The following is a 25,285-nucleotide window of genomic DNA, read 5'->3' on the forward strand; positions in this document are numbered from 1 at the left end:
TAATTTCCAGAAGTTTTTTCCATAAAATTCTATTCATTGTTCCTCTGTAAAGTAGCTTGGGTTTTTGTTTTGTTTTGTTGTTGTTTTAAATCACCTACACCATTTTAGTTGAATTTTTGGCAATGTGGGTGAAATAAAGTTTAACCGTATCTAAAAAGTTACTGAAATGTTCCCCCTTTTCCAGGTAAAAATGTCGCCATCTTATCAGTCCAAAGGGGACTCTCCTGCCAGGAAGGTGAGTGTTAAAGGCAAACCCAGAGACCTGCCCCCTTCTCCTGCTCCTCCGCCCCCCCCTCCCGCACACTCTGCTCTATGGTCACTCTTCTATAAATAGCAGTGCTGCTTACTTATGCTAATGCTCTCAGGCTGCTCCTGATTGGACACTTTGGTATGTTGCTAGGATGCCTTGCTTCTTCTAGACCAACCCTGGGGGATTTCAGGCCCAGCAATCAGTCTCCTGGCAACTAAGAACTGTCTGCACCTTGGCATCAGCATCCACAGCCTACCAGGGCTGGCATCCTCATGTCCGAGGGCAGTTGTAGATGGAGAATATTCTCAGTGACATGTTTTTCCTCCAGATAGTTGTGCCCAAAATAAACTGTCTGGAGATCCTGCTTGTCAGCACGTGCCACACACATGATCATCAGTAGATGCTAGACTAGGCGTGTTCTGTGCCACTATTCCTGCCAGTAAACTCTGAGGCTCTGATGGGCTATAAATCTCTGACCTGAGCAATGCCTAGACGGCATTCAGAGAACCATGACAGCCCCTTTCTCTAGGCCACTGTAGCTGTTGGCTGAAGCAGCGGTTCTCAACCTGTCAGTCATGACCCTTTCACAGGGGCCACATATCAGGTATCCTATATCCTGCACACCAGATGTTTACAGTCCATAACAGTGGCAAAACTACAGTTAAGAAGTAGTAACAACATAATTTTATGGTTGGGGGTCACCTCAGCCTGAGGGACTGTATTAAGTGTCATGGTGTTAGGAAGATTGAGAGCCACTGGCACTGAAGGGTGTAAGTAGCCTGGCATTCTGCCACCTTCATTTGTCACTTTTTCTAATAGAAATCCTGGGCTTGGTGTTTTACTTTGATTTTGTGCCCCCCCCCCCCGAACCCGACCATTTTTTAAATTTAGCTAGCGATTATGTCATCATCAAGTATTTGTGGAGCAAAAATGACAACTTGTGGCTCTATTTACTAACAGCTGGTTTTAGCTTCAAAGCAGTGTGACACACCAGTCTCTTTTCTCTGCCTGCAAACACTGACATTTTCAACCAGAATGATAAAAACAAGACATAACGTCTGAAAAATCCTGAAAGGTGTCATACAGGAATCTCTACTCTTTGAAAGCATCATGGGCAGGCAAGACTGAGGGAGAGAGCGTGACTTCTCAGAGCCACCTTGCTGTAATTGGAGCAGTTAGTCAGGTTCATGTCACTACTGTGAAATGTAGTTACAGAGAAGAGGAGATTTGGATTCAACTCCTGGCAGTTTCATGGGTGTGGGCTTTAAGAGCAAGTAATGCATTGTGGCAGGCGCACATTTGAAACAGGTGCTCCTATCATGAGCCAGGAGAGAGAGGATGAAGTCAGTGTCCCACCGTTCCCAAGGACGCAAGGTCTCCTATTCAACCCCGTCCCAAACATCCATAGCAACTGTTAACACTGTTGTGAAGACCTTCATGAACCTCTCGGTATAGTTGGCAGCCAGCCACAGTAGGGCCTTGTCAGTCTCCCTCAGTAAACACCAAAGAATTAGAAGACAGAAGGAAATTGGTTTGTAGAAGCCCACATCTAGCATAATGATTAAAAGCATAGGCTTCGCCTACAACCAGGACTCTAAAATGTGGCTTCTCTTTTCTTCCTGGGTAAGATAATGATGATCTTAGAATTGCCCTAAAAACTAACTGAAGTACTATTGAAGCTCGGGATAGTTGTGTTTGATGTACAGCAAGTACTGTGGTGAATACTACTATTTACCACGGGCCTTCTGACCCCACGTGCCTTTTAGTTGATCGCATTGCTTATCATCATCATCATCATTATCATCATCATCATTATTACTCAGCCATCAAGTATTTCTTGATACTAGATCCAGCTAAGCATTGGACCAGAGGAGAAAATGCAGTCTTTGTGCTCAAGAATATCAGCACAATCACCGTGCAGCTTGATGATGCCAAGTAAAGTGTGCAGGATGCTCTGCCAGCACCATGAAGGGGCCTTGTTTGCAAAGGACTGTGCCATTCAGTGAAACCTCATGTCTTTGTGATTGGAAGAACAGTGAGGGCTTGGAGGGGTGGTTAGCTGCCCCTCTACAGCCTCCCTTGTGAAAGTAAATTTTGCCAGATAGCTAGGAATGTATTAGACAAATACTCGTTTAGAAGTGGATTGATGCAACCAGCTTTCAAACTTGGTAACCCCTTAACTCTATAGTTTCTGACTGAATCAGACTCCTCAGCTCTGTAGTATCTGACTAAATCAGAGAAAGGCACCACTACAGACATCTGTTACTCTTCTAAACCACATCACCTAAAGGAACATCCCTGGCTGAGGTGTGGAAGAGCCTTTAGTCCCAGCACTCTGGAGGCAGAGGCAGGCGAATCTCTGCCAGTTGGAGTCTAGCCTGGTCTATGTAGTGAATCTCAGACCAGCCAGGGATACATAGTGAAACCATGTGTCAAAAAAGAAGCCAGGACTGCACACCCATGGCCCTTGGTGTCATTCTTAAGTGGCCAAGTGTACACCTGTTCCTTCCCTATATAAGAGTAGGTACAACTTTTCAGCTATTCTTACTTACCTACACATCTTGAATAGCTTTTATTTTACCGAAGAAAGTCTATTTCCAGCATTCCCTGGACAGGTTAACAAGCCATTAGTTTTATCAGTTAAGAATTTTGATTTTTTTTAAAGTTGATTTGCAGAGTCTTAAGTATTGGTCAATATATAAAATGCTGGGGTGGAGGTAGGGGCTTTTGGAAATTGCCATTGGGAATTCATGTTACCTGGCCACTTCTGGAATATAAATTCCTAATCAGAGCCAGTGACCACTCCTGATTTGAAGCCTAGATGAATGAGCACTTCTTTTACCACATTATATATGCTGGGTAGGTGCCTATCCAAGGATGGATAGGCAGGGAAGGCTTCTCCAAGGAAGGAGAACTTGATCTGGCCTCTATAAGGGGAAATGTGTCCCAGGAAGACCAAGTAAGCAGAGCTCAGTGCATGGGAGGGATGCAAGTTGTATAGGTCCTAAATACAGAAGCACAAGGAAGTCCAGGGGGTCTGTGGGGACCCAGCTCCCAAGGAGCCCAGTCTGCAGTGACTGCTACTTAGCTGAGGGTAGGAGTCCCACCCATAGTCAGTTGAAAGGCAGTGAGGCCAATTCAGAGAGCAGAACAGTTGTCCAGGTAGAAAAGTGCCCTAACCTGAGGCTGTAAGAAAGGGAAAAATGGTGAAATAAACTTGGACCTTCCCCTCCCCATCCCATGAAAACTCTTCTGTGTACCCCCAAATCTCAGTTATTTGTCACTGGAGCTCATGCCACCTGAACCTGAAATTTCCTCTGTATTTGAGGCCTGTCATTTATTAGACTGTACACCTCCAGAGGGCAGGAGCCACTTAAGTTTGTTCCTAAATCAGGAAGACCCAAGAAGTCACTTTATTGTTGTCACAGAGTGGTCAGATAAATGAGAGGCCTGTGAAAGGTCCCACAGGGCGAGGTGTTTGCAGACAGTGAGTGGGGGAGGGAGCCTGCAACCCTGTCAACTACAGGAGAACAAGCGGAGCATCCTTGCTGACCCAGACTTCTGTTTATAGAAAAATCTGCAATACTCTAAGGGAAGGTTATGTTGAGAAACAGTGTGAAATTTAATGCACATGTGTGAGTGTGTGTGCTTATATGCATATGTGTGTGCATGTAAGCATGTGGTGTGCATGTGTGTGTGCTTGTGTGTATGTCTGTCTGTCCATCTGTCCATTTACATATATCCTGGTTCAGCCTTGACCACAATCCCTCTCCCAAAGTTGCTCTGATGGTGAAAATGGCTGTCGGGTCTGGTGAACAGTGACTGCCAAAGTGACATATGTAAGAGACACAAAGGAAGCAGCTGAGTGTATCTGCTGCTGAGTCTCTCTGAACCCATAATGGAAGGATGTGAGCATCGACTCCCCTGTTGTCACTAGGAACGCCAGTGGGGCAAAGCAGTGATGCTCTCTGTAGGGCTCTCTGACTCCCTTGAACACCTATCTGACACAGGAGTCGCTTTTCAGGAGGTCAGTGTTGCACTCTTGTTATTGGCTCCCACTGATGTCTTCAATACAGTTGGGAGATACACATGTGTCCTGGGATCTTGTCCGTGTTTGCTCATGGATGACTAGAACCTGACAGGTCTAGAAGCCCACACAAAAGTCAGCAGTCCAAGTGAGAGATTTCCACAGAAGTCAAGGTAGACCAAAGGAGCTTGGGGATTTAAAGCCTCAGAGACCATGGCTCTACAGTGCATCTTTCGTGACAACTGCAGAAACACCACTAGGAATTTTTGACTATTAGATGCACAGCCCAGAAAGGACATGTCCTTACAAAGCTTACTCCTGCCTAAGGCCTCTCCTGGAGTAGACCAGTTTTCCCTGCTCATGTGTTTGCACAAGGCCCAGGGTCAGGAAGGACAGTCCACTGCTTCAGCTGAAGGCTTCTTGGGCTGGTGGTTCCCTGGACCATCCACAGCTGATGCACTCTCTGCCTAGGAAAGGGGATGGGATGAGGAGAGGCAGCCCAAGAGGCTGTGAGTCTCAAGTCTTGGGAGGCCAGAAGGTGGTAAACCAGGTGTTTCCATGTGTTTGCAAGTCAGTATTAGCTGTGCTGTGGATTCTGTTCAGCCCAGGACCAAACCCTTTTCCCCAACAGCCGAGGATATTGTAGGACTTTGTAGTTGATTTTCCCTGCCCCTCTCCTGGGTGTTCTCTTGTTGCCAGCCCAGTTTCTTGTCCCAGTCACATCAGGAATGTAGATGATGAACCCTGCTCATGATTTTTTTTGAACTTCATCTTCTTTTATGTATTTTACAAGAAAACATCCAGAACAAGCTACTATTTCCATAACATCAGGAAAACTGGCTATCCCCAAAGGCTAGTTGGTGGTTTCACAAGAGTTAAGAAAAAACATGAACTCAAGAAAGCACTGAGATAGGTTTCTGTGGGAGTGTATTGTTTGTTTGAGACTATCTGACTGTGACTGTCCTGAAACTCTCCTGCCTCTCCCGTGCTGGGGTTCCAGGCATGTCAGCACCACATGCCATGCTGCCTGCAGCCTTTCTAGTCATCTGTGGGGGCTTGAAGGAACTCATCTGCTTCTGTAAACTTTTCATTGTCTACTGTATAGGTATATGCAAATTCTCCTAAACCGAGTGACAGCCCTTGGATGTTGGTGCTCTCCCTTAGAATACTGTCAGAACTGTATCTCAGTGTAACTTCAGTGCCTCTGCTGGTTATAAAGCAAACAACAAACAGGAATACAAGGGCCAGATGTGATCTTTGTTTTAGTGTAGGCTCAGGTGACATGTTCGACCAACATTGTTATGCTGATGTCAAGAAGCCTGTGTCATTTGGTATCAGACATCTGGAGGTCACTGAGTTAGGTGGGAAGACAAGCATTCTCCATCGTTCCAAAGACGGAGCTGGTACCAGTGAGCTCTGGGTCAGTTCGGAAAGAATGTTTTACAGTAGTGGCTGCAGATGATGAGCCAGTGCTCGTACACTAGCAATAATTAAGTTCTGTGCTTAACTTTGGACCTGAAGCCATGTGTTGTGTATCTGTGGGTTCTGACACCTGTGTAGTGAGCTGTGTCTACTGAGGTTCCTACAGGACAGTCTCACTAAGCCCCTTATGCATCACCTATTGATAACCCCATTTTACAGCTACTGATCTATTGGCCATCTCTGTGGTTTTGCCTTTTCTGGAGTGCTATGTAGTTAGTATGTTGTTTCTTGCACCCAGCGGTTAGCATTTCAATCTCTTGGTGTCCATTCATGGCTTGGTGGTCAATGTTTCTTCTTGAGCAGCATTTGTCCTCTCACCTTGAATGACACCTTAGTTGCAAACAGGTTTTTGCAGCCATGCAGAAGGCTACAGTAGACTTCTGTGCAGGTTTCTCTGTGGACATGTTTCTAGGTCATACAGTGGATTACTGAGTTATACATCAACACTCTTGTTTTCTACACTGTCAGGATAATTGACTTCAAATCTAAAGAGAAAGGGTTGTTTGGCTGTTCTAGTGGCTCTGGCCTGAGATCCAGCAGCAGCTTGTTGCTGGCAGGCTGTGTGTGTGTCTGTAGGAGCAGCCACTAATGTGATCATTTTTTACTTTTATAGAATTTATTGTTCAAAATTGCAAAGAAATGAAAACAACACACTAAAACTTAGCAGACTCAAAGTTAGACTGTGCCTTCAGAGGCCTCTGGGGAGCTTCATGCTGCATTTTCCACTTTCAGTACCAAATACATTTTACATACTTACCTACCATCAAAATCACAAAGTCCATGACAGAATTTGAACTAGAAAAACAATTCGCTTTATATCCTCTTTTTCTTAACTCCTGATAGGTTTCAAGAATGTTCCGTGTGCTGCTAGAATTATTTCCTATTTCCTGGGTGGAGCATGGCTGCTGCCTCCTCTCTCTTCTCCCCAAACGCTGAGATCAGCCTCTGCTAGGCTCTTCTTCTGGCCATGCTAGTCCAGGCAATGGCCAGGATTCAGGATGCTGAGCCTCCCTCATCTCAGCCCCAACCCCGTGCCTTTGCCGGGTGCTAAGCTGCTGTTTTATTCTCCTCAATAGCTTGGCTTTCAGCAGCTCCTGAGCTCAGAGATCTTGGTGCCTCTTTCAGGATGGACCAACTCAGAGGAAGCAGATTGGTGTGGTGGGGCATACCATGTGGCTTTGGTACCTATCTTATTTATGCTTCCTCTTGTTTTTCTGTTGATGACTTTTTATCCTGACCCCCTTCCCTCCAAACTCCTGGTCTCCCTCCAGGTGCTGCCTTCACCTGCTGTCTTGGCTGTCCTCTGTATACTCTTTAATTCAGGGTTGATTTCTCAATGTATTTGGGGTGTTTTTAATTTTCAAGGTTCTTTTGGGGGGCATGCTTTGTGCTCTTGGGTTTACAGTGTGTTTCCTAGCCTTTCTGGTTCTGTTTCTGATTTAAACTAGTGAATTCCAGTTGTGTAGGCCTAATTTGTTATAGGCCCTGCTTGCATTGCATGCATATTATACTGTTACTTTCTAAAACTCACTTGTGAGAGACTGTGAAAACAGGCATTTATATAGTATTTTACAATTACACAGTTAGCTCTTCTGGTTCTCCTTGTTTATCCTTGGGCATTTGAAATAGCTGGAATCATTTTCATTCAGAAGAACCCCTTAGTCACTCTTGTCAGAGAGAGAGAGGTTTGGGTGTACCATGTGGAGGTAAGAGGGCAACTAGAAGAAAGCAGTCTCTCCTTCCATCCTGGGTTCCAGGGATCGAACTCAGGTGGTCAGGCTTGCACAGCAAGCACGCGCGCGCGCGCACACACACACACACACACACACACACACACACACACACACACACACCCACCCACCCCGCTGAGCCATCTCTGCGACCCTGGGCCCCACATTCTCAGGGAGGGGCACTGTTAGGAGGTGTGGCCTTGATGGAGGAAGTGTGTCACTGGGGGTAGGCTTTGAGATTTCAGAAGCTTAAGCTGGTTCTAGTGTCTTTTTTTTTTTCTTCTTCTTCTTCTTTAATTTATTATTTTACATGTCGATCCCCGTTCCCTCTCCCTCCCTCCCTCCCTCCCTTTTACCCTCTCTGACCCTTCACATGCACCCTGACCACCCTCCCCTCCCATCCCCCCACCCCCTGGTTCTAGTGTCTTAATGTTTCTTTCTACTGCCTTTGGGTCAAGATGTAGAGCTCTCAGCTCCTTCTCCAGCACCATGTCTGCCTGCATGCTGCCATGTCCCACCATGGTGACAATGGACTAACCCTGAAACTGTAAGCCACTCCAGTTAAATGTTTTTTTATAGTAATTATCGTGATCATGTTGTCTCTCCACAGCAACAGAAAACCCTAACTAACACAGCTAGCAATCCTCTTTACCTGGTCAAGAATCCAGCTAAACTGAGCCCAAGCTGTCAGGAGCACTGCCATTTATTGGGGCTGCTTTGGACATAACAGGGTCCAGATGACGATGTTTACCCTTTGTTGGCCTGGTGTGTTTGATATGTTGTTGGGCCTGGGTTTTGATATGTTCTTCATATGCCCATGTGGCCAGATACCCCTGTGTACTTGGATGGGTTTAGCGGTAGTGCTTTTTTACTGTAGGAATAAGCTCTTAGCAGGCTGTGCCTCCCAGCCTCATGGCCTCACAAGCCAGAGAAGGGTGGGAGGCAGCACACAGCCTCCCACATAGAATTACCACCGTTCCATCAAATCCAGGGGCGTCCATCTAGGACTGAGCTAGGGCATGCATCGTGTAAGGCAAGCTGAGGAGTACTGAAGACCCGCCCCTCCCAGAGCGTCCTTGCTGCACCCAGGTGCAGGGTCTGACTTGGAGTCCCCCTTGCTGAGCCGGGATGCTGGGGAGAAAAAGGCTTCCTTCAGAACTCACTGTTTTCACTGAAATCATAGATTTTTTTTCTCTCTTCAGATAATTATTTTTTATTTGCCACTTTCATCAGGACTATTTCTAGAATCTTTATATGATTTTTTGGTTTGGTTGTGTTTGGTTTTAATTCTTTTCAGCAGTTGCAGTTGGAAACAGAATGTGTGGAGCTCTTGGGCTGCCATGCTGAGGGTGATGCCCTTACTAACAGCTGTCTTCCTAGAGTGGACATGCCCTAAACATGCTATACTAGAAACATGCAAATATACCATGTGTTCCCCGCAGTGTCAGAATTTATTGAATACAATAAAATCACAAGGTTTAGTGGTTCAATGATAGCTTTTATCAGAAAATCCATCTACCTTGGTAGCCTGGCCAAATGAAAAGATAGATAGATAGATAGATAGATAGAAAAAGAAAGATAGAAAAAGAAAGGGACATGACTGCTTCTAGGTGGAGGAGAAGGTGTATTGTAGATACATGGAGAGCACAGCCAGAGACAGGGACACCTGGGAGAGTCTAGAATGGATGTCACCAGGCTGAGCTGGAGCGTATGGGGGAGGGGGAGGGAGAGAGAGGAACCAGGTACAGAAGACAGGAGGCCAAAGGTACAAAAGGGAACAGGTAACCAAAAATGTCTGGATTATATAGGGAAGAGCAGCCCAGCCCCTGGGTTTGGGAGTTCAGGCTAGAGGACAGGGCATGCAAGCCATACCCTCTGAACAGGTAGGTACTGAGGCATGCTGGGAGAGCCTGGAGGCCAGGTCTGCATTGATCTGTAAATAGACACCTCAGCCCCCTCAGCCATTTGTCCCAGGTTTGGGGTTTGAAACTTAACACTGGCCAGTCCCAACTAGTTACTAATATTAACTCTGAGATCACACAGCACACAGTATATATATATGTGTGTGTGTGTGTGTGTGTGTGTGTGTGCGCGCACGTGTTATAGAAGGAATACAAAGTGAAGTAAAGAGACTTCGGCAGTGAGCTGAGAAAGTCCGCATAGATACAAACTAGACCGGTACTGAGAGGGAGCTTCAGGAGTTGGGTTTGAGAGCAAAGCTGCAGGATGTGACTGTGAAGGGATAAGGCTATACCAGGTCCAGGTCCAGATGGGCACATCGGCAGGCAGGTGGTGTGGGGTAGGCTGCATTAACAATGGGGGACCAGTCCGAATCCAGGACACTCGGCCCTGATATGCACACCTGATGTCAGATGATCTGTTGGTGTTGGGGCCATGCTGTCACATTTTTAAGTATCTCCACATTTATGGGGTATGGGCGAGGGGGTTTTACTTTTTCCTAAATCTGGTGACTCCAATACATTCTTGGACCTGGTCTCCCCAAGAGAATTTTAATATGCCCATGTGCCCTCAGTTTCAATTCTCCCCAATAAATTTATAGGGTGGCCCCTTTTCTAGTCACAGGAACAAGTCATTATCCTGTGAATATCCTCTTCTAGAGAGGAGGTGGCTGAGGGATGGAAGTATTTCTAGGTCCACCGAGGACCTAGCATGAACCTTCTCCCTCAAAATGGAGTAGAAACCGATTGTAAATGGAGTCTCTTAGAGCATTCAGCCTGAAAAATTACTTTTTGGTACAGTACAGAGTAACGTAGAATGGGGCTTAGCAAGGTCTCAGCGGGGCAGCACCTTCTGCCTACCCATTGGTCCTGTTACTCTCTGGAAGCTACAAAGGCTATTCAGCCCCTTTCTCTGGGCAGCTCACAACTGTTTGCCCCAATGGGCCCCAGCCCTGATCTTCTCTGAAGAACAGACTCAGTTCTGTCCTTTGTCATGCTACAAAGGTGAGAGCATTGATAGGCGAAACTGTCCTTATTCTAGGCTCTCTTTTCATAAATGGGACCAAATACACGTTGTCCTTTTCAGCAGCCATTTTGCATGCTCGCCCTGCAGTGAACATGCCAAGGCCAAGTTGCTGATTCTGCTCACACATGCCATCGATGTATACACTCCTGCCTTGCAGAGCCCAGTGCAGGCCTGTACTATACTGGTCCTGCTTCATTTATGACCTGTGGAATCGTTATTTCTCATCTACACAGGCCTTACCTGCCTTTATCCAAGTCAGTGCAGTTTGTCTGGAACAAAGCCAGCAGTGGAGCCCCAGTTCACCAGCAGATCTCTGTTATTCTTTGCTTCTCAGGACATTTCATGGTGGTTCCCTCTAGGCTCAGGGGTGGGCTGTGTGTAGACAGTGTGGGTGCCAGTGGCAGGTCTCTGGACCATCTTTGTTCCCTGTCTTCCAATAGAAGAGTACATACCAAAACTGTACCATCATGTCTGTTATTTTGGAATGCATCAGGCACTACAACTATAGCTGCTGGTTCAGCTGACTTCCTCTGATTTATTTATATATATATACATATATATATACACATATACATACACACACACACACACACACACACACACACACACACTTATTTTTCCAATTCAGAGTATGTTAGTTCCAACATCTCTGAGCATTGCTATTGCTGTTTTCTTGGCTGTGGGTCACATTTTCTGCTCCTCCTGTCTAGGAATCTCAGATTGTATGCTGTATATTGACAGCAGTGGTGTTGAGTGTCTGCAGTTTCTTATCTTCGAGTCTGGCTGTCAGTTGCTGTTAAAAATTTCAGGGAATTTGTTCTCAGCTGTTTTACAAATAGGTTTGAAGCATCCTGAATCCTATGCCAGACTCAGGGCTGGGCTTCTCCTCTGACATCCACACTTTATCCACACTCTTTCCAGTCTGGATCATTAGCATTCTCTTGTCTTCTGGCACTTTGCAGCATCTGGAATTTCCACGTGCCTTCAGGGTCCCAGGCAGCATTTCCCACCAGGCCTGTGGATTCTAGCCTGCACAAGTGAGTTGAGTATTCAACCCTCTATTGATTTCGTGACCCCAGCTCCTTCCTCTTCAAATTCACATTGCTGCTGTGAAACCCTGGTTCCTTTTACAATTTTTTACATTTTACTTCTTTATATTTATTTGTTTGTTTGGGGGTAGGGGCACACACTTCTTGCCTTTATCCCAACAACCAAATCCTACAGAAAGAGTTCAGACATGTTTGTATATTTCAGACAGCAAATTCCTGTTGAGAATAACTGTATCCCAGCCTTGTGATGGGCACTGTCCTTTAATTTGTAATTGGATTGTTAACTTGGTTTTGCTAATTGTCTTAGTCACTGTTCTGTTGCTGTGAAGAGACACCACTACCACAGCAACTCTTAGAGAGAAACATTTAACTGGAGGCTTGTTTAACAGTTTCAGAGGCTTAGTCCATTCTCAATGAAATATGGCGTGGTGTCAGGCTTGGTTCTGGAGTAGTAGTTGAGAGCTCCATCCCGGTCTGTGTGCAGAGAGAGAATGCCTGGGCCTAGCATGGGTTTTTGAAACCTCAGAGCCCACCCCAGTGACACACCTCCTCCAACAAGGCCACACCTCCTCATCCTTTCAAACAGTACCACTCCCTGATGACTAAGCACTCCAATATGTGAGCCTTTGGAGGCCATTCTTACTTAAACACCACAGTTCACTCCCTGGCTTCGATAGACTTGAAGCTATATCATAATGCAAAAATGCATTCAGTCCAACTTCAGACTTCCCCTTTGCCTTTCACAGTCTCAAGATTGCTTAAAAGTCCAAAGTTCTGAGACTTGAGGCCAATCTCCTAACTGAAACACCCTTGTGAAGTCAAAATCAAAAGGCAGATAATACTTTCAACAAACAACAGCACATTACCATTCCAAAAGGGGGTGGGGAGGAGCATACTAAAAAATACTGGACCAAAGCAAAACTGAAAACCAGCTGGGCAAACACTAAACTGTGCATCTCCGTGTCTGATGCCAAAACACTCTTCAGGTCCCCAACTCCTTTCAGCTTCGTTGACTGCAACACACTTGTCTCTCTTCTGGGCTGGTTCTAGTCCCTGTTAGCAGCTCTCCTTGGCAGGGATCCCACAACTCTGGCATCTCCAACATTTTGGCCTCTCTGGGCCTCCATCCAGGGACATCCTGACACATGCCTGGCCTTCACAGCTTTCCTTGGCCAGAGAAGGAGATTCCACAACTCCCTTCTTGTATCGCCTTGACTCCAAAGCTAGAACCATGTGGCCAAAGCTGCCTGCAGAGGCTGGAACGTGGCCCCGCCTTCGGTTACATTTGTGTCAGGGTTCTGTTTTCAGTGGTTTCCTTCACCGATTGATGGTTTCTTTAATTCTTTCTTTTTCACAAGTTGGAAGCTTAGCTGGGTGGGGTCTTTCCCTGAGGTCACCACTCCCTTAATTTCATTTAGCATCAGGCTTTTCTTTAAGCTTTTTATCTCCTTAAACACTGGACTTCACTCCATTACACTTCCAGGTGCTCCTTTTCTCCTCTAACTGTACATTTTGTATTTCTTTTTGTCCATTTTGTTTCTTTACATTATTGATCTACTTGAAGGTGCTCACTAATAACCACATGACAGAGTCAATATTGGGCTGTCTTGAAATCTCATCTGCCAATGCCATTAATCCAAAACTCTTCAGTTTAGCCTCAGGCACATTTTTAACACAAAGGACAAAAAGCCACATTCTTTACCAAAATATCACAAGAATAGTCTCTATGCCACTTACTAATATTCTTTCCTCTGAAACTTCTTGAACTGGGCCCCCACTGTTCAACTTGCCTTCACACTGTCTTCCATGTTTCTACTAGGATGACCCACTAACCACTACCCACCCCGAAGCATCCAAAGTCTTCTAAATTCTTCCAACAAGCAGCATGATCACACCTGTCACAGCAGTGCACCATCCCACAGTACCAACTGTTCTGTTGCTGTGAGCAAACACTGTGACCACAGCAACTCTTAAAAAGGAAAAACATTTCATTAGGGGCTTGTTTACAGTTTCAGAAGCTTAGTCCATGATCATCAGGGCAGGTATTGTGGGCCTGGTGCTGGAGATGTAATTGAGAACTACATCCTGATCCTTAGGCAAAGGGGGTGGGGAATCTAGGCCTGGCATGGCCTTTTGAAACCTCAAAGCTCCAGTGACACCCTTCAACAAGGCTACACCTTCTAATCCTTCTCAAGTAGTGCTGCTCCCCGATGACTAAGCATTCAAATATATGAGCCTATAGAGGCCATTCTTATTCACCACACTAATTTTAGAGCTAAACCCATGATTCTGTTTTTTTTCTCTGTATCTCTTATTATTGGGCCGTCATTTGTAGGGCATGTTTGGTTCTGATAGACAGGAATGTTAGAGCCCCATACAATCCAGACCTCAGGACTCTGATAGAACAGTCTGGATCTGGCCCCTCAGAGGAGCCCTGTTACAGTCACTGCCCTGAGCAGCCCATGAAGATAATTGACTTTTTCCTAAGTAGAAACAATCAGAGATGGTCAGAGAATAGCAGGCCTTAAATATATATATGAAAATGAAGTCTTTCCCTATTTTGAATCATTTTTTAAGGAAGACCAGACATTTGGCCAGTGATGAAAAAAGGGTTTTTGACTAGTAGAACAATAACATCCTCTAAGATGCCTTCTTTGTAACTCTGCTGCCTCTAAAAGAAATCTTAATAGGTTTTTAAAATTTTCCCCTTTCTGACAAAAACAGAAAGCAGTCATAGAAGGGCCATAATCTGCCTTGTGGTCAAACTTCTCTGCTTAGGAACTTGCACTGGGGACCCCAGCCTCACCACATGTCCCCTCTGCTACCGCTGTCCTTCTCATTCCCATTGCAGTGAACCCAGCCTGAGCCCTCTGGGTTACGGTGCCTGAGTACTGCCTGTATTAATTACAGTGAGGTGACACCCTACCTAGGAGGCAGTTGTGGCCAGCCCTCCCTAATGTCAGGATGGTAGGCAGGCTTTAATGATTTTGACCGAAATGCTAAATTGCATGTCATTCGGGTTGTCAAACCAGCTTTCGCCATCTGGCCTGACAGGACTGTCATGTTTGTTCCCCGGGTGCTGTCTTTCACAGTAAGTCAGGCAGGGAGTAGCCAAGCGTGTACATGGTAGCATATGGGTTTTAGAGACATTATACTAATTCAGGGACAGTATGTGAGTGAAAGAGAGCACAAAATGGGTAAATCAAACAAAACACACAAAAACATTTGGCTTGAATAGCAGAGCAGGCCCAGCTCTGGGAAGGCAGAGGCAGGAAGTTGGCTCCAGCTTCAGTAAGAGACCCATATCCAAGGGGGGAGGGAATGAAAAAGAGGCAAGACTGATAGACTACCCATATGAGTCTCAGGCCTCCACCATTTCACACAGAAACACTTGCGCTTCCTTTGTAATAAAACAGCATTTAGTGATACTTGCCCCTCAGGTGACTTGGAAGACACTTGGCAGGTGCAGAGTCAGCACCCCAGCCATTGGCAGCTGGATTCACCTGTGGGAAACCCAGAACACTTTATAATTTCATGTCACCTCCTGTCTTCCACGCATGTGTTTTAGTGGCTCGTCCTGTCATGTACAAACAGAACATTAGCATGTCAGGCCCTCAGTGTCCTGCCGTGTACAGACAGTAAATACTTCCTCCCTGGGCTGCTGCTGTGTTCTTAAACATACGGAGGCATCTGACAGGCGACCAAGAGTTCTGTGGGCAGCAGGAAGCCTGCATCTCCTCTTCCCCCCCCCCCCCTTACCCCCTGCAGCAGCTTGGGAAGCAGTTACACAGACTTTCTCCTACTTCATAGATGTGATGACAGTCAAGGGCGGCAGCACAACTCATTAGTGTCACTAATGTGTAGTGTCAGAGCCAGGGTGGGAGTTCGCTCGGGCTGCAGAAGCGTGGTTGGCACCGTGTGGCGCAGCTGGTTTACATGAGGCTTGAGGTTCCTCCCTGCCTGCTTTCCTCCCAGCTATCTTTCTCTCTTCCTCTCTGAAGGCCTGATGGAATGAGCTTTGATGTCCCAGAGCAGAATCATGAAGACTCCCTAGCAGAGGCCACCAGTGTTACTGACCCAGCCAGGCCCATTTCTGCTCTTTGTGTTCCTTGTAAGTGACTGTTTTGTCAGGCTTCTTGCAGACCAGTACTGAGACCATGACAAGTAAAAGATGTCCCTGGAACTGGATTGCCTCCATTCAGATCTGTGCTCCAGCACTGGTGTGACCTTTGGCACATCAGTAAAGTGAGAGCAACAGAAGTCCCTCATAGGGTGCTGTGGCGATTGATAGACAGTGCAGAGAATGCCTTGTACCATGCTGGCACACGGCAGTGACACTGGGCTGCAGCAGTCCTGCCGGCTGTCCCTCTTTACTCACCACAGAAGCTTCAGCCAGCACTGCCAACATTTGCCCATTCTGCTGTGAAAGGTCTATGTCACTGTCCCTCTAGAGCTTCTTCAGCCTGTCCTCGGGTTTGTCACTCTCTCAGGCAGCTTAATAGCCTGATGTGTTAGTTCATTATCTCATTCATCATTAGCTGTGACCTATGGATTTTTGAATCACTGGGATGTAAGAGGGCTGAAAGGGTCAGGTATTTGGTGTGAGAGCATACCATGTTAGACGTTCAAGAAGGGCGCTTTCTATTTGCAAAACAGGTTGCTGAGGTTTGCTTACCTTTGAAGCCAAGGTTTTGTTTTAACAAAGACCTTTAAATGGTTAGGCCTCTAGGTTGAAACAGCTCAAATGATAGCAAAACTCTAGCTAAGGGCAACAGTCAATTATAATGCCAACAGATTTCAAAGTGAAGTTGAGGACAGGCAAGAGAAAAGCTGAAATACATTTTTGTTATTGTTGTTGATGCATTCATACCCCAGCAAATTATGTTTCTGTCCATGGAAGACACAAGCTATGTTGGTTCAGTGCACCAAGCACCCAAGGCTCTCCAAAGCATGTTAGGTGGGAAGACAATTAGGAAATGGAATTTTGCACATGGATTATGAGCAAGAAATGAACAAGCAGGGTGCATCTTTCTGTGCCCGTTGGTGTTCCTGTGTGTGCTTGGAAGGCTCTCGTGCAGGCTCCCTGACTCACGTCCCTCTTTCAGGGTGCAGTGGCTCGAATGCTTCTGTAGTGAAGCTGGTTGTATGGCCGAGAGGACAGAGGGTTCTGAATGCCCTGGTCGGCTTTCTCTGGTGGCTGTAATTACAGCTCACTCACCACATCTGTGAGTCACCCCACTTTGCAGTGTGCTGGCATGCTGTGCTAGCCTCACATGCCTCTCCCCAGGGCACTCACAGATCACCAAGACCTCATTTTTGACCGGATTTACTTTAGTGCTGAGCATTGCAGGTCATTTGCAGGGCAGCACTGTTCCTTCCTCTGAAATGTTCAGCTGCGGTTTAATTTCCAGCCCTTAGCAGTGGACTGACTTCATCACCTGGAAAGAAACTTGATGTAGGTTAGTAACAGTCACTTCTCCCCATGTGACGGGGGAATCAGTCCTACACAGTTCCATGCTAGGACGGTTTGGGACATGGGGAAGGGCTTGCCCCACTGCTCAGGTTTTGCTTGTTGTCTTTTTTCCCCCTCCATTTTCTTTTTAATTTAAATTGTATTTTTTTTTTTAGAAATATGTGACTATGCCCATCTCTTCCACCATTCCCTCTCCCCACTAACTCCTGTGCCCCCACTCCCTTCTTTAATCATTCTTACGTGTATGTGTGCATATAACCTATTGAATCATTTAGTGTCATTTGTATACCTGTGTGTAGGGTTGATCATTAGGATTGGCTAGCTCATCGAGGGACTTGTTCCTTCTTCAGTAGCCATTGATTGCCTATAGCTCTTCATCTAGGGCTGGAGTCTTTCAGCACTGTCCCCATCCACATCAGCATGTCAACTTGTATTGTCATTATGGGGGGGGGGTCTTGTTTTGGCAGCCATATTGTTGGGATGTCATGGGTGCAGCATCCCTGTAATGTTGAGGAGACAGTCTTGTAGCAGGCATCATGATTCTTTGGCTCTTATAGTCTTCCCACCCCCTCCTCTGTGATTGTCCCCAAAGCCTTAGGTGTACAGGTAGCATTGTAGATGTACAACCTGGTGCTGATTTAGGAAAATGGCCTGTGACCTCTCCACCCCTGGGCATCTGGCTAGGTTTATGGTACCAGGAGTTAACTCCCTCCTTCAGCAGGCCTTAAGTCCAATTGGACAGTTGTTAATAAACACAGACAGCAGATGTATGTGGAGAAACAGACACCCTTCACTTACTGCTGATGGCATTACATTACAAACTGCTGTTCCACTGAGGAAATCACTGTGAGTTCTTTAAAAAACAAAAATAGATAGAAGTAGATTATGACCTAGCATGCAAAGGACTCAACATCCTATTCCACAGATGCTGGCTCAGCCATGTTCATTTCCACTCTGTTCACAGTAGCTAGGAGATGGGAACAACTTAAAGGTCCCTTCAACTGAGATTATTGAAATGGGATTATATATACATATATATGTATGTATATATGCATACATACTTTGGAATATTATTCAGCTGTAAAGAAAAATGAAATTGGGGATGGGCATTGGAGGATGGGAAGGAGAGGAAACTGGGATCGATATGTAAAATAAAAAAAAAACTAATACAAAAAAAAATAAAATTTTGCAGGTAAGTGTGTAGAACTAGAAAATATGGTACAGAGTAAATACAAATATAATATAGTCTTTCTCATATCTGGACACTACCTCTACATCTTTAGAATAACCACAAAAGCATGCGAAGTAGAAAGGAACCATGGGCTGTGCAGAAGGAACTCTAGAGAGGGGGCAGGTAGTACACGGGCTTTAATTTGCATTTTCCTGATTGCTAAGGATGTTAAAAAACATTTGGGGGGGTACATACAGGCAGGTTTCACTATGTAGCCCTAACTGGCTGGCTTCTGAAGAGTAAAGGCATTGCCACCATGCCCCAAGTTGAACACTTCTGAGGGTATTTCTTAGCCATTTTGATTGCATCTTTTGAGACCTCTCTGTTAAGATCTATTTTTAAAATTAAGTCATTTTGTTTATTTTACTATTTTCCTTTAGTTCTTTGTAGTCTGGATATTAACCCTCTATCAGCAGTACAGATGGCAAAGGTCTCCTTCTCTGTGGTGCCTTCTTCACTTGGTTGTTCCCTTTGTTGTACAGAGCATTTTAGTTTTATGGAGCCCCATTTGTCGCTTGTTGGCCTTAATCCTCAGCAGATGGAGTCCTGTTTATAAAGATTTTTTCTGCACCTTTATGCTATAGGAGAATTTTAGAATGTTGTTTTATTCTTTTTCTATAGGGATTTTAGTTGGGGTTGAATTGAATTTCTACACTGAATTTGGTAAGATGGACATTTTCACAGTAGTAATGCTAATCCATGAACGTGAAAGGTCTCTCCATCTTTTATTGTCTTCCTTCTACTAATCCATGAGCATGAGCAGTCTCTCCATCTTCTAGTGTCTTCTACTAATTAATGAGCATGGGAGATCTCTCCATCTTCTAGTGTCTTCCATTGTACTAAAATCCATGATCATGAGAGGTCTCTCCACCTTCTAGTGTCTTCCTTGACCTCTTTCTTTAGAGAGTTTAAAGTTTCCATTGTAGAGATTGTTTTACCTACTTAGTTATGTTCATTCCTAGATATAATTCCTGAGGCTATTGCGAATGGGATTCCCTTAGATTCCCTGCTATTGACGTATAGAAAGGCTGTGGTTTAACTTGGTTTTGTATCCTGCCTCTGCTGAAAGAATGTCCATTTCTAGATGTTTTCCGGTGGGATTCTCATTGCTCCTGCTTTCACTTTGTGCCTGACACCGACTTGGCAAATCAGTTTCTCTGTGCAACATCTTTTCACCGAGGCTTACATCCCTTCAGGGCTGTGTTGTGGCGGTGCCTCTAGTTGGCTGCCCTGCCTTGCTTTTGATTTGCACTAAAAGCCATGATTGTCTTCAGTAACCACCACTGTGCTCGTCGAGGCTCTCATGTCCTAAATACGCATTGTCTCCTGGTGCCCACATCCCTGAATGGTAGAATGTAGTCTATAGTAGCAGTACTCCGAAATAAATTGTAGCTTGGGCCCAGTGGGTTACACAGGAAGCTGGTGAGCAGATGGGAGCTCAGGTGTCCTGACCCCAGCCCACTGTTCTTTCTACCAGACACTTCTAGCATAAGACACTCATTCACAGTTACTTCTACCGTTATTAAACATCAAATGGGAACCAGATTCATATGATCTTTAAGTCTCATGATAACTCTGCAAAGCATTGTTTCACAGACAACAAAACAGACTGAGAGAAGCCAAGTATCTCCAGAGCCACTCAGCTAGAATCCAGGTAGAGCCAATTGCTGTCAGAAACCCAGCCCTGCTCTCTGCATTGCAATGGGTTTGTAGGAAACTGTTGAATAAGCAAGGATGCTGTCACTCTCCTTTCCTATCCCTCCAGCCATCTGATGGGTAGATCTTGATTCCAAAGCTGCTTCAGGCTGGCTTGGTGCTAGCGAGCAGGCTGCCCTGCTAGTCCTTGCATAGCTTCCATTTTCAAGGTGCCATTCCCTTTTGCCCCATACCCTCCCAGGCAGCATGCCTGTTCTTGTTCCCTGGCCTCATCTCTGTGGCCTCTGCCCTGTGCTTCAGCGCTCCATTTCTGGGCCTCTGGTCACATTAGGATGAGGTCTCATGAAGGCACATGATGGGACTGGCTGTGTATGCAGGGCCTACAGGCTGTTCTGTGTCCTTTAAGTACCAGCCCTGTGAGAGCTCTTGGATTCTCGTTATGAGCTCTTTCCCACTAGCCTGATCCCAGAGCCCTGTCAGTACCAAAATAACACATAGAGACTCTATTAGTTATAAAGCTGTTCTGTCTCAAATATTAATCCATAATTACTAATATATGTATTTCTACATGGTATTATCTATCGAGAATGCCAGACTTGTGTCCTCTCCTCCTGAGGTCACATCACAACTCTACTACATTTCCCAGAATCCTCCACCTCTCCTAGTCCCACCTATCTGGCTTTCCTATTGGCCAACAGTGTTTTATTCATTAACCAATAAGAAAAACATTTACAGAATGACATCTCCCATCTGAATCCTGGGCATGGCTTTCCTTCTAGCTGCTTAGCCATTTCATATTGGAAGCTCTGATCAGTATCCCTGTGTCACCTAAAGTCAGGAGCAGCCCACCCTGCTCAGAGAGCAGGGGACTTGCCTAAGCTTGTGCTCATAGTGATTGGTGAAGACAGCATCAGTTCTGGCACAGGGACATAGCTCAGACCTCCAGCCCCAGCATCTCAGGTGGCACAGGCCTTGTTTGATAATTTTTTTCCCTGACATTTAAAAATAATACTTTCCCCAACCTGGATAAAATAAAATACAATTAATGGTTTGGTTGACATGTAGGATAAACATACTCGTGATCACAGGAACCTTTTACAAAGTCCAACTGTAGACTTGACAGCTCAGAATGAATCATGATGTGGGTTTTAGTGAGTGTTGGCTGAATGGGTTTTTGAGTCCAGAGTGCTGAGGGTAGAATAAATAAAGAGCTAGGGCTGAGCCGGGCATGGTGACCCTGTCACTGCCAAACTGTTTGTTACTGACAGTTCAAGGGTGAAGAATTTGTTGCCTCTAGTTGTACATGCATCAGTGGCCCACCCAGGCTTCACTTCTAATCCAAAAGGTGCACAGGTAGCCCTGGCTAAACCAAACCAAACCAAAAGTCATGAACCTGGGAAAAGACTGATAAAGATGGGAAGAATGTGACAGGAATGGGAGGTGGACAAGAGGGGATGTCTGGAAGAGAATGATGATTTTTTAAGAATAAAAACTCCTGCCCAGGGAGCTATTGGCTATTGGTAGATATATAAGTTACTGTGCTATTGCTGTGAAGATACCCCTTGTCCGAGGCAACTTGCAAAAGAAGGCACTGTTGTCAGGGCCTGGCACAGTAGGATCTCTAGAACCCCTGTTGAGCCACAGAACTGAATCCCAGTTCATGAGGCTGGAGGTAGTAGACAGGAGCCAGTCAACACCTCAGAAGCCTCATGGCCACAGCCAGATGCACAGCCATCTGTGCATATATGTTTGCAGAGGCTCTGTCCACCCTCAGTGTCCTGTCATTCAAGGTATGGAGTTCAGATTGGATGGCAGGTGAGCACCTGTGAGGTCCTAAGCACTTCAACAGACCTGTGTACATGGTAAAAATGTAAAGTGTTTAATCCAGTAAGATTCGAACAAACCATTTAGCAAGAACACTATGGTCTGGTTAAACAATCTAGGATTGCCAGGGTCCATGTGAACTCAACAAATGTTGAAAGCAACATACCTAAATGAGTCACCTTAGGGGAAAAAATATGGTAATTAATTGGCTGGATACGGTTGAACCCGGAACTAAAATACCTAGAACTTAAGTGTATCTTATCACCATCAGGACACTGTAAGGAACAGTGCAGACACCATTCCCCTCAGTTGCTTGAGGTGTGTGTCTTCAAAACCCACCCATATCCGCCAGCACAGATCTGGTTTTATGACAAAAACATTTAAGCGAGTCTCACCATGTAACCCAAGCTGGCTCAGGACAAACTCCTCCTGCCTCAGCCTCCCACATTGTGGAGTCTCCACTGGACACTGCCATCCAGAGTCAGCATTTGATAACACCCCTGAGCAAATCTCCTTCACACTGAAGCCTGAGATGCACTGGGTCAGAAACTGGAATGGACCTTGTCTGAGACATCTGCACCTCTGACTCAGTCAGCAACTCCCAAGGGCAGGCACCAGTGTTTCCCGTGCCCAGAATAAACCCACAGCTTAGCTATACAGTATTTCCCAGGGGCTTGATGACGTGGTTCTGTTTTTAGCAGTAGCATTCTACTGCCCTGTGACATGACCTTCACTTTCCTAAAAAGATCGTAATTGCTTCCAAAATATATCTGCTGGAATAAGATGAGTAAATGAGGAAAATCTAGGTTTTGTAAAACTGCATGTCTGTGAGAAATAATATAAAACCAGGGTTTGTCTCAGCCCACAGAAATAGTTGCCACCAAGTTCTCTTCAGCCACTGTTTCTGTGGCTGCAAACAGGAGGCAAAAATGGACCAAATACAAGATTGAGGCTAGCTTTGCGGGGGGTGGGGGGGAGCTGCTGGCTGAGGTTGGGGGAGGAATGAATGAGGAAGGAAAGACAATTAGTAACAAAATTTAAGAGATCACAGTGTCCGACAGGGCTTTTCTTTTACAGGGTCTGAGGGAAATTCAGTAGATCTTGGGGAGCAGAGTGGCCAGTACCTCTCCATTTTCCATCATGGTCTTATGATTCTGCATGAAGTGCAGTTCCTGACATTTGATACATGATTTAGTATCTCTTCAGGCCAAAGACCAATTTGCACACTTATCTCTATAAGGGAACTGCTTTCCTTGCCGTTACTGCTCTGCTGTGTGTTGGCTTTTGCCGTGTCTTTTTTAAATAGCCTACCTTCCCTAGTGTTTTTCCTGTTGTTGGTTGTCTTTGCTCTTTGACTCTTTTGGGGGTCCACCACCCAGCTCTCAATAAATCACACAAGAAAGCTTATTATTACTTATGAATGCTTATTTCTAGCCAGCTTTCCTTAACTTGAATTATCTACCTTTTTGCCTCTGGGCTTTTTCCTTTTCTTCTGTATATCGTCTTCCTTCCACTCTTACTGTGTGGCTGGCTGGCTGGCCGGCCCTAGCATCCTCCTCTCTTTGTTCTCTTTCTCCTTGATCTCTCTTCTTCTTCTCTTCCTATTTATTCTCTCTGCCTGCCAGCCCTGCCTATCCTTTCTCCTGCCTTGCTGTTGGCTGTTCAGCTCTTTATTAGACCAATCAGGTGTTTTGGACAGGCAGAGTAACATAGCTTCACAGAGTTAAACAAATGCAACATAAAAGAATACAACACATCTTTGCATCATTAAACAAATGTTTCACAGCATAAACAAATGTAACACATCTTAAAAGAACAATCCACAAGTCCCTTCTCTGTTTGCTTCTTGCTGGCCCTTCTCATCGAACCCTCTTATGCTAGTTAGTTTCCACTTTCAGCTCTAGGGTCTAAATGAAGAATTAATCAGGTTAGCCAGTGGATGTGTCTGAGAGGACTGTCTTGATTATTAGTTGATGGAGGGGGGCTCAGCCCACTGTAGACCACACCATTCCCCACCTCACACCCACCCATGGAGTCCCCCTTTTTCTTGAAGTCCATTGGCCACCAATCCATGAGGACAAATGGGCCAGTTAGGGATTCCTGCTGTCTACCTAACCTTATCTGGAGGATGTCTCTGGGCCCAGGAGAGCTGCTAAATTATGATAGACTACAACATCTGACCCTTGGCGCTTCCCAACACACCCCTACCACTCCTATCCCTTCACCCACACCCAGCCCACCCACACCCCCTCAGGCATTCCTGAGCACTTAAGAGAGGAGAAAGCTAGCTTCTAGGAGGCAGGGATGCTCATGCCATCTGCCCCAACTGTGGACTCAATGCTTTAGTTTCCTGCCTTGACTTCACTGAACTGATGGACTGAAACCTGGACTGTAAACCTAATAATCCATCTTCCCTAAGTTGCTCTTTGTCAGAGTATTTGTCACAATAAAGAAATGAAGCTAGAATACCTTGCCACACGATAATCAGGGCTGGTCCCTTATATGGGACATGGCAGAGGTGTATAATGGCCAGTTCATGATGCGTGACCCTTCCCCATCTGTCTGCTCCCAGTCTGGGCACTGGTGCTAAGGGGTCTGAAAAAGGTGCTGGGTCATGTTTGCCAGTGGATGTGCCTTAATGGGTGCTTTGGTTTGAGCCAAGCTTGGTGTATTTATCAGACTTTCAGGTCTTAGAACCTCCTTGGCCATCTTATAAATCCTATCACATGTGTGACACATACTCTTTGCAGTATAATTTTTTCTAACTAATAGTGTTGATGCCAAGTGGTTCTTAACAAGTGTCCAGGCAGCTTTAACACACAGGTTGTAGTGGGCTCCGTTGTCTGTCTGCAAGGTCTGTCTGCAAGATCCAGTGAAATGAGCGTAGCCAAACAAGGGCGAGCCCCAAGAGGTCACCCTCTTTCCCTTCTCATCCACTCTGCACTTCTTCAAGCCACCTCCTCAGCCATCAAGAAGAAAGCAGCCATAAGCTAGGCCAGCTATGGCATTATGTCTGGGGAGCTGTGAGTCCCCTTCTCTTCGGCTGCAGCTTTTCTGAAGCTTCAGACTTCTTCCCTCCTGCTGGAGGACAGCTGTGGTACCTGGAGGTGGGGCCAGCAAGGCTGGTCTCACTCGGTGCTGTTTCCATTCCCAGCTGTAGGCAGCTGTCTCCCGGGGGTGGTACACATGTTGGGGAAAGAAGCAGAGCCGTTTCTAGAAGACAAAGGCAACTTACATATGTCTTATGGTTTCTGTGTCTCATACTACTTCAAGTTCACATCTGGTCAGTGAAATACCTCTGTGACTACTGCCACCAAACCTAACAAAGCTGGGTTCCATCCCTAGGACTCACATAGAGCAGAACAAAACTGACTCCTATAAGTTGTTCTGTGACCCTCCGCTCAGGAACCACGGCATGCACACACACCCCAGGTTAATTAATTAATTAAAGTTAATAACTTTCTAGGTGGAAAAATGAATCTTCCAGGACCTTTTTCATAGAAGGCTTTTGAGGACTTGGTGAGATGGCCCACTGGCAGCTTGAAGCAGCCAGGACCCTGAATGTTATTAGTGGTTGT

At 45.6% G+C, this 25,285-nt stretch overlaps 1 protein-coding gene across 1 annotated transcript in view; it reads left to right on the top strand.

Moving 5' to 3' along the window:
* Vps8 (VPS8 subunit of CORVET complex) overlaps positions 1 to 25,285 on the top strand; it is a 205,575-nt gene that overhangs the window by 176,008 nt on the left and 4,282 nt on the right. Inside the window, exon 45 of the mRNA XM_051191188.1 lies at positions 185 to 235. Within this exon, the coding sequence (XP_051047145.1) occupies positions 185 to 235 (51 nt within the window). The remainder of the gene's footprint in view (positions 1 to 184; positions 236 to 25,285) is intronic.

The sequence above is a fragment of the Phodopus roborovskii genome, unplaced genomic scaffold (genome assembly GCF_943737965.1).
Source record: "Phodopus roborovskii unplaced genomic scaffold, PHOROB, whole genome shotgun sequence".
In the NCBI taxonomy this organism is placed as follows: domain Eukaryota; kingdom Metazoa; phylum Chordata; class Mammalia; order Rodentia; family Cricetidae; genus Phodopus; species Phodopus roborovskii.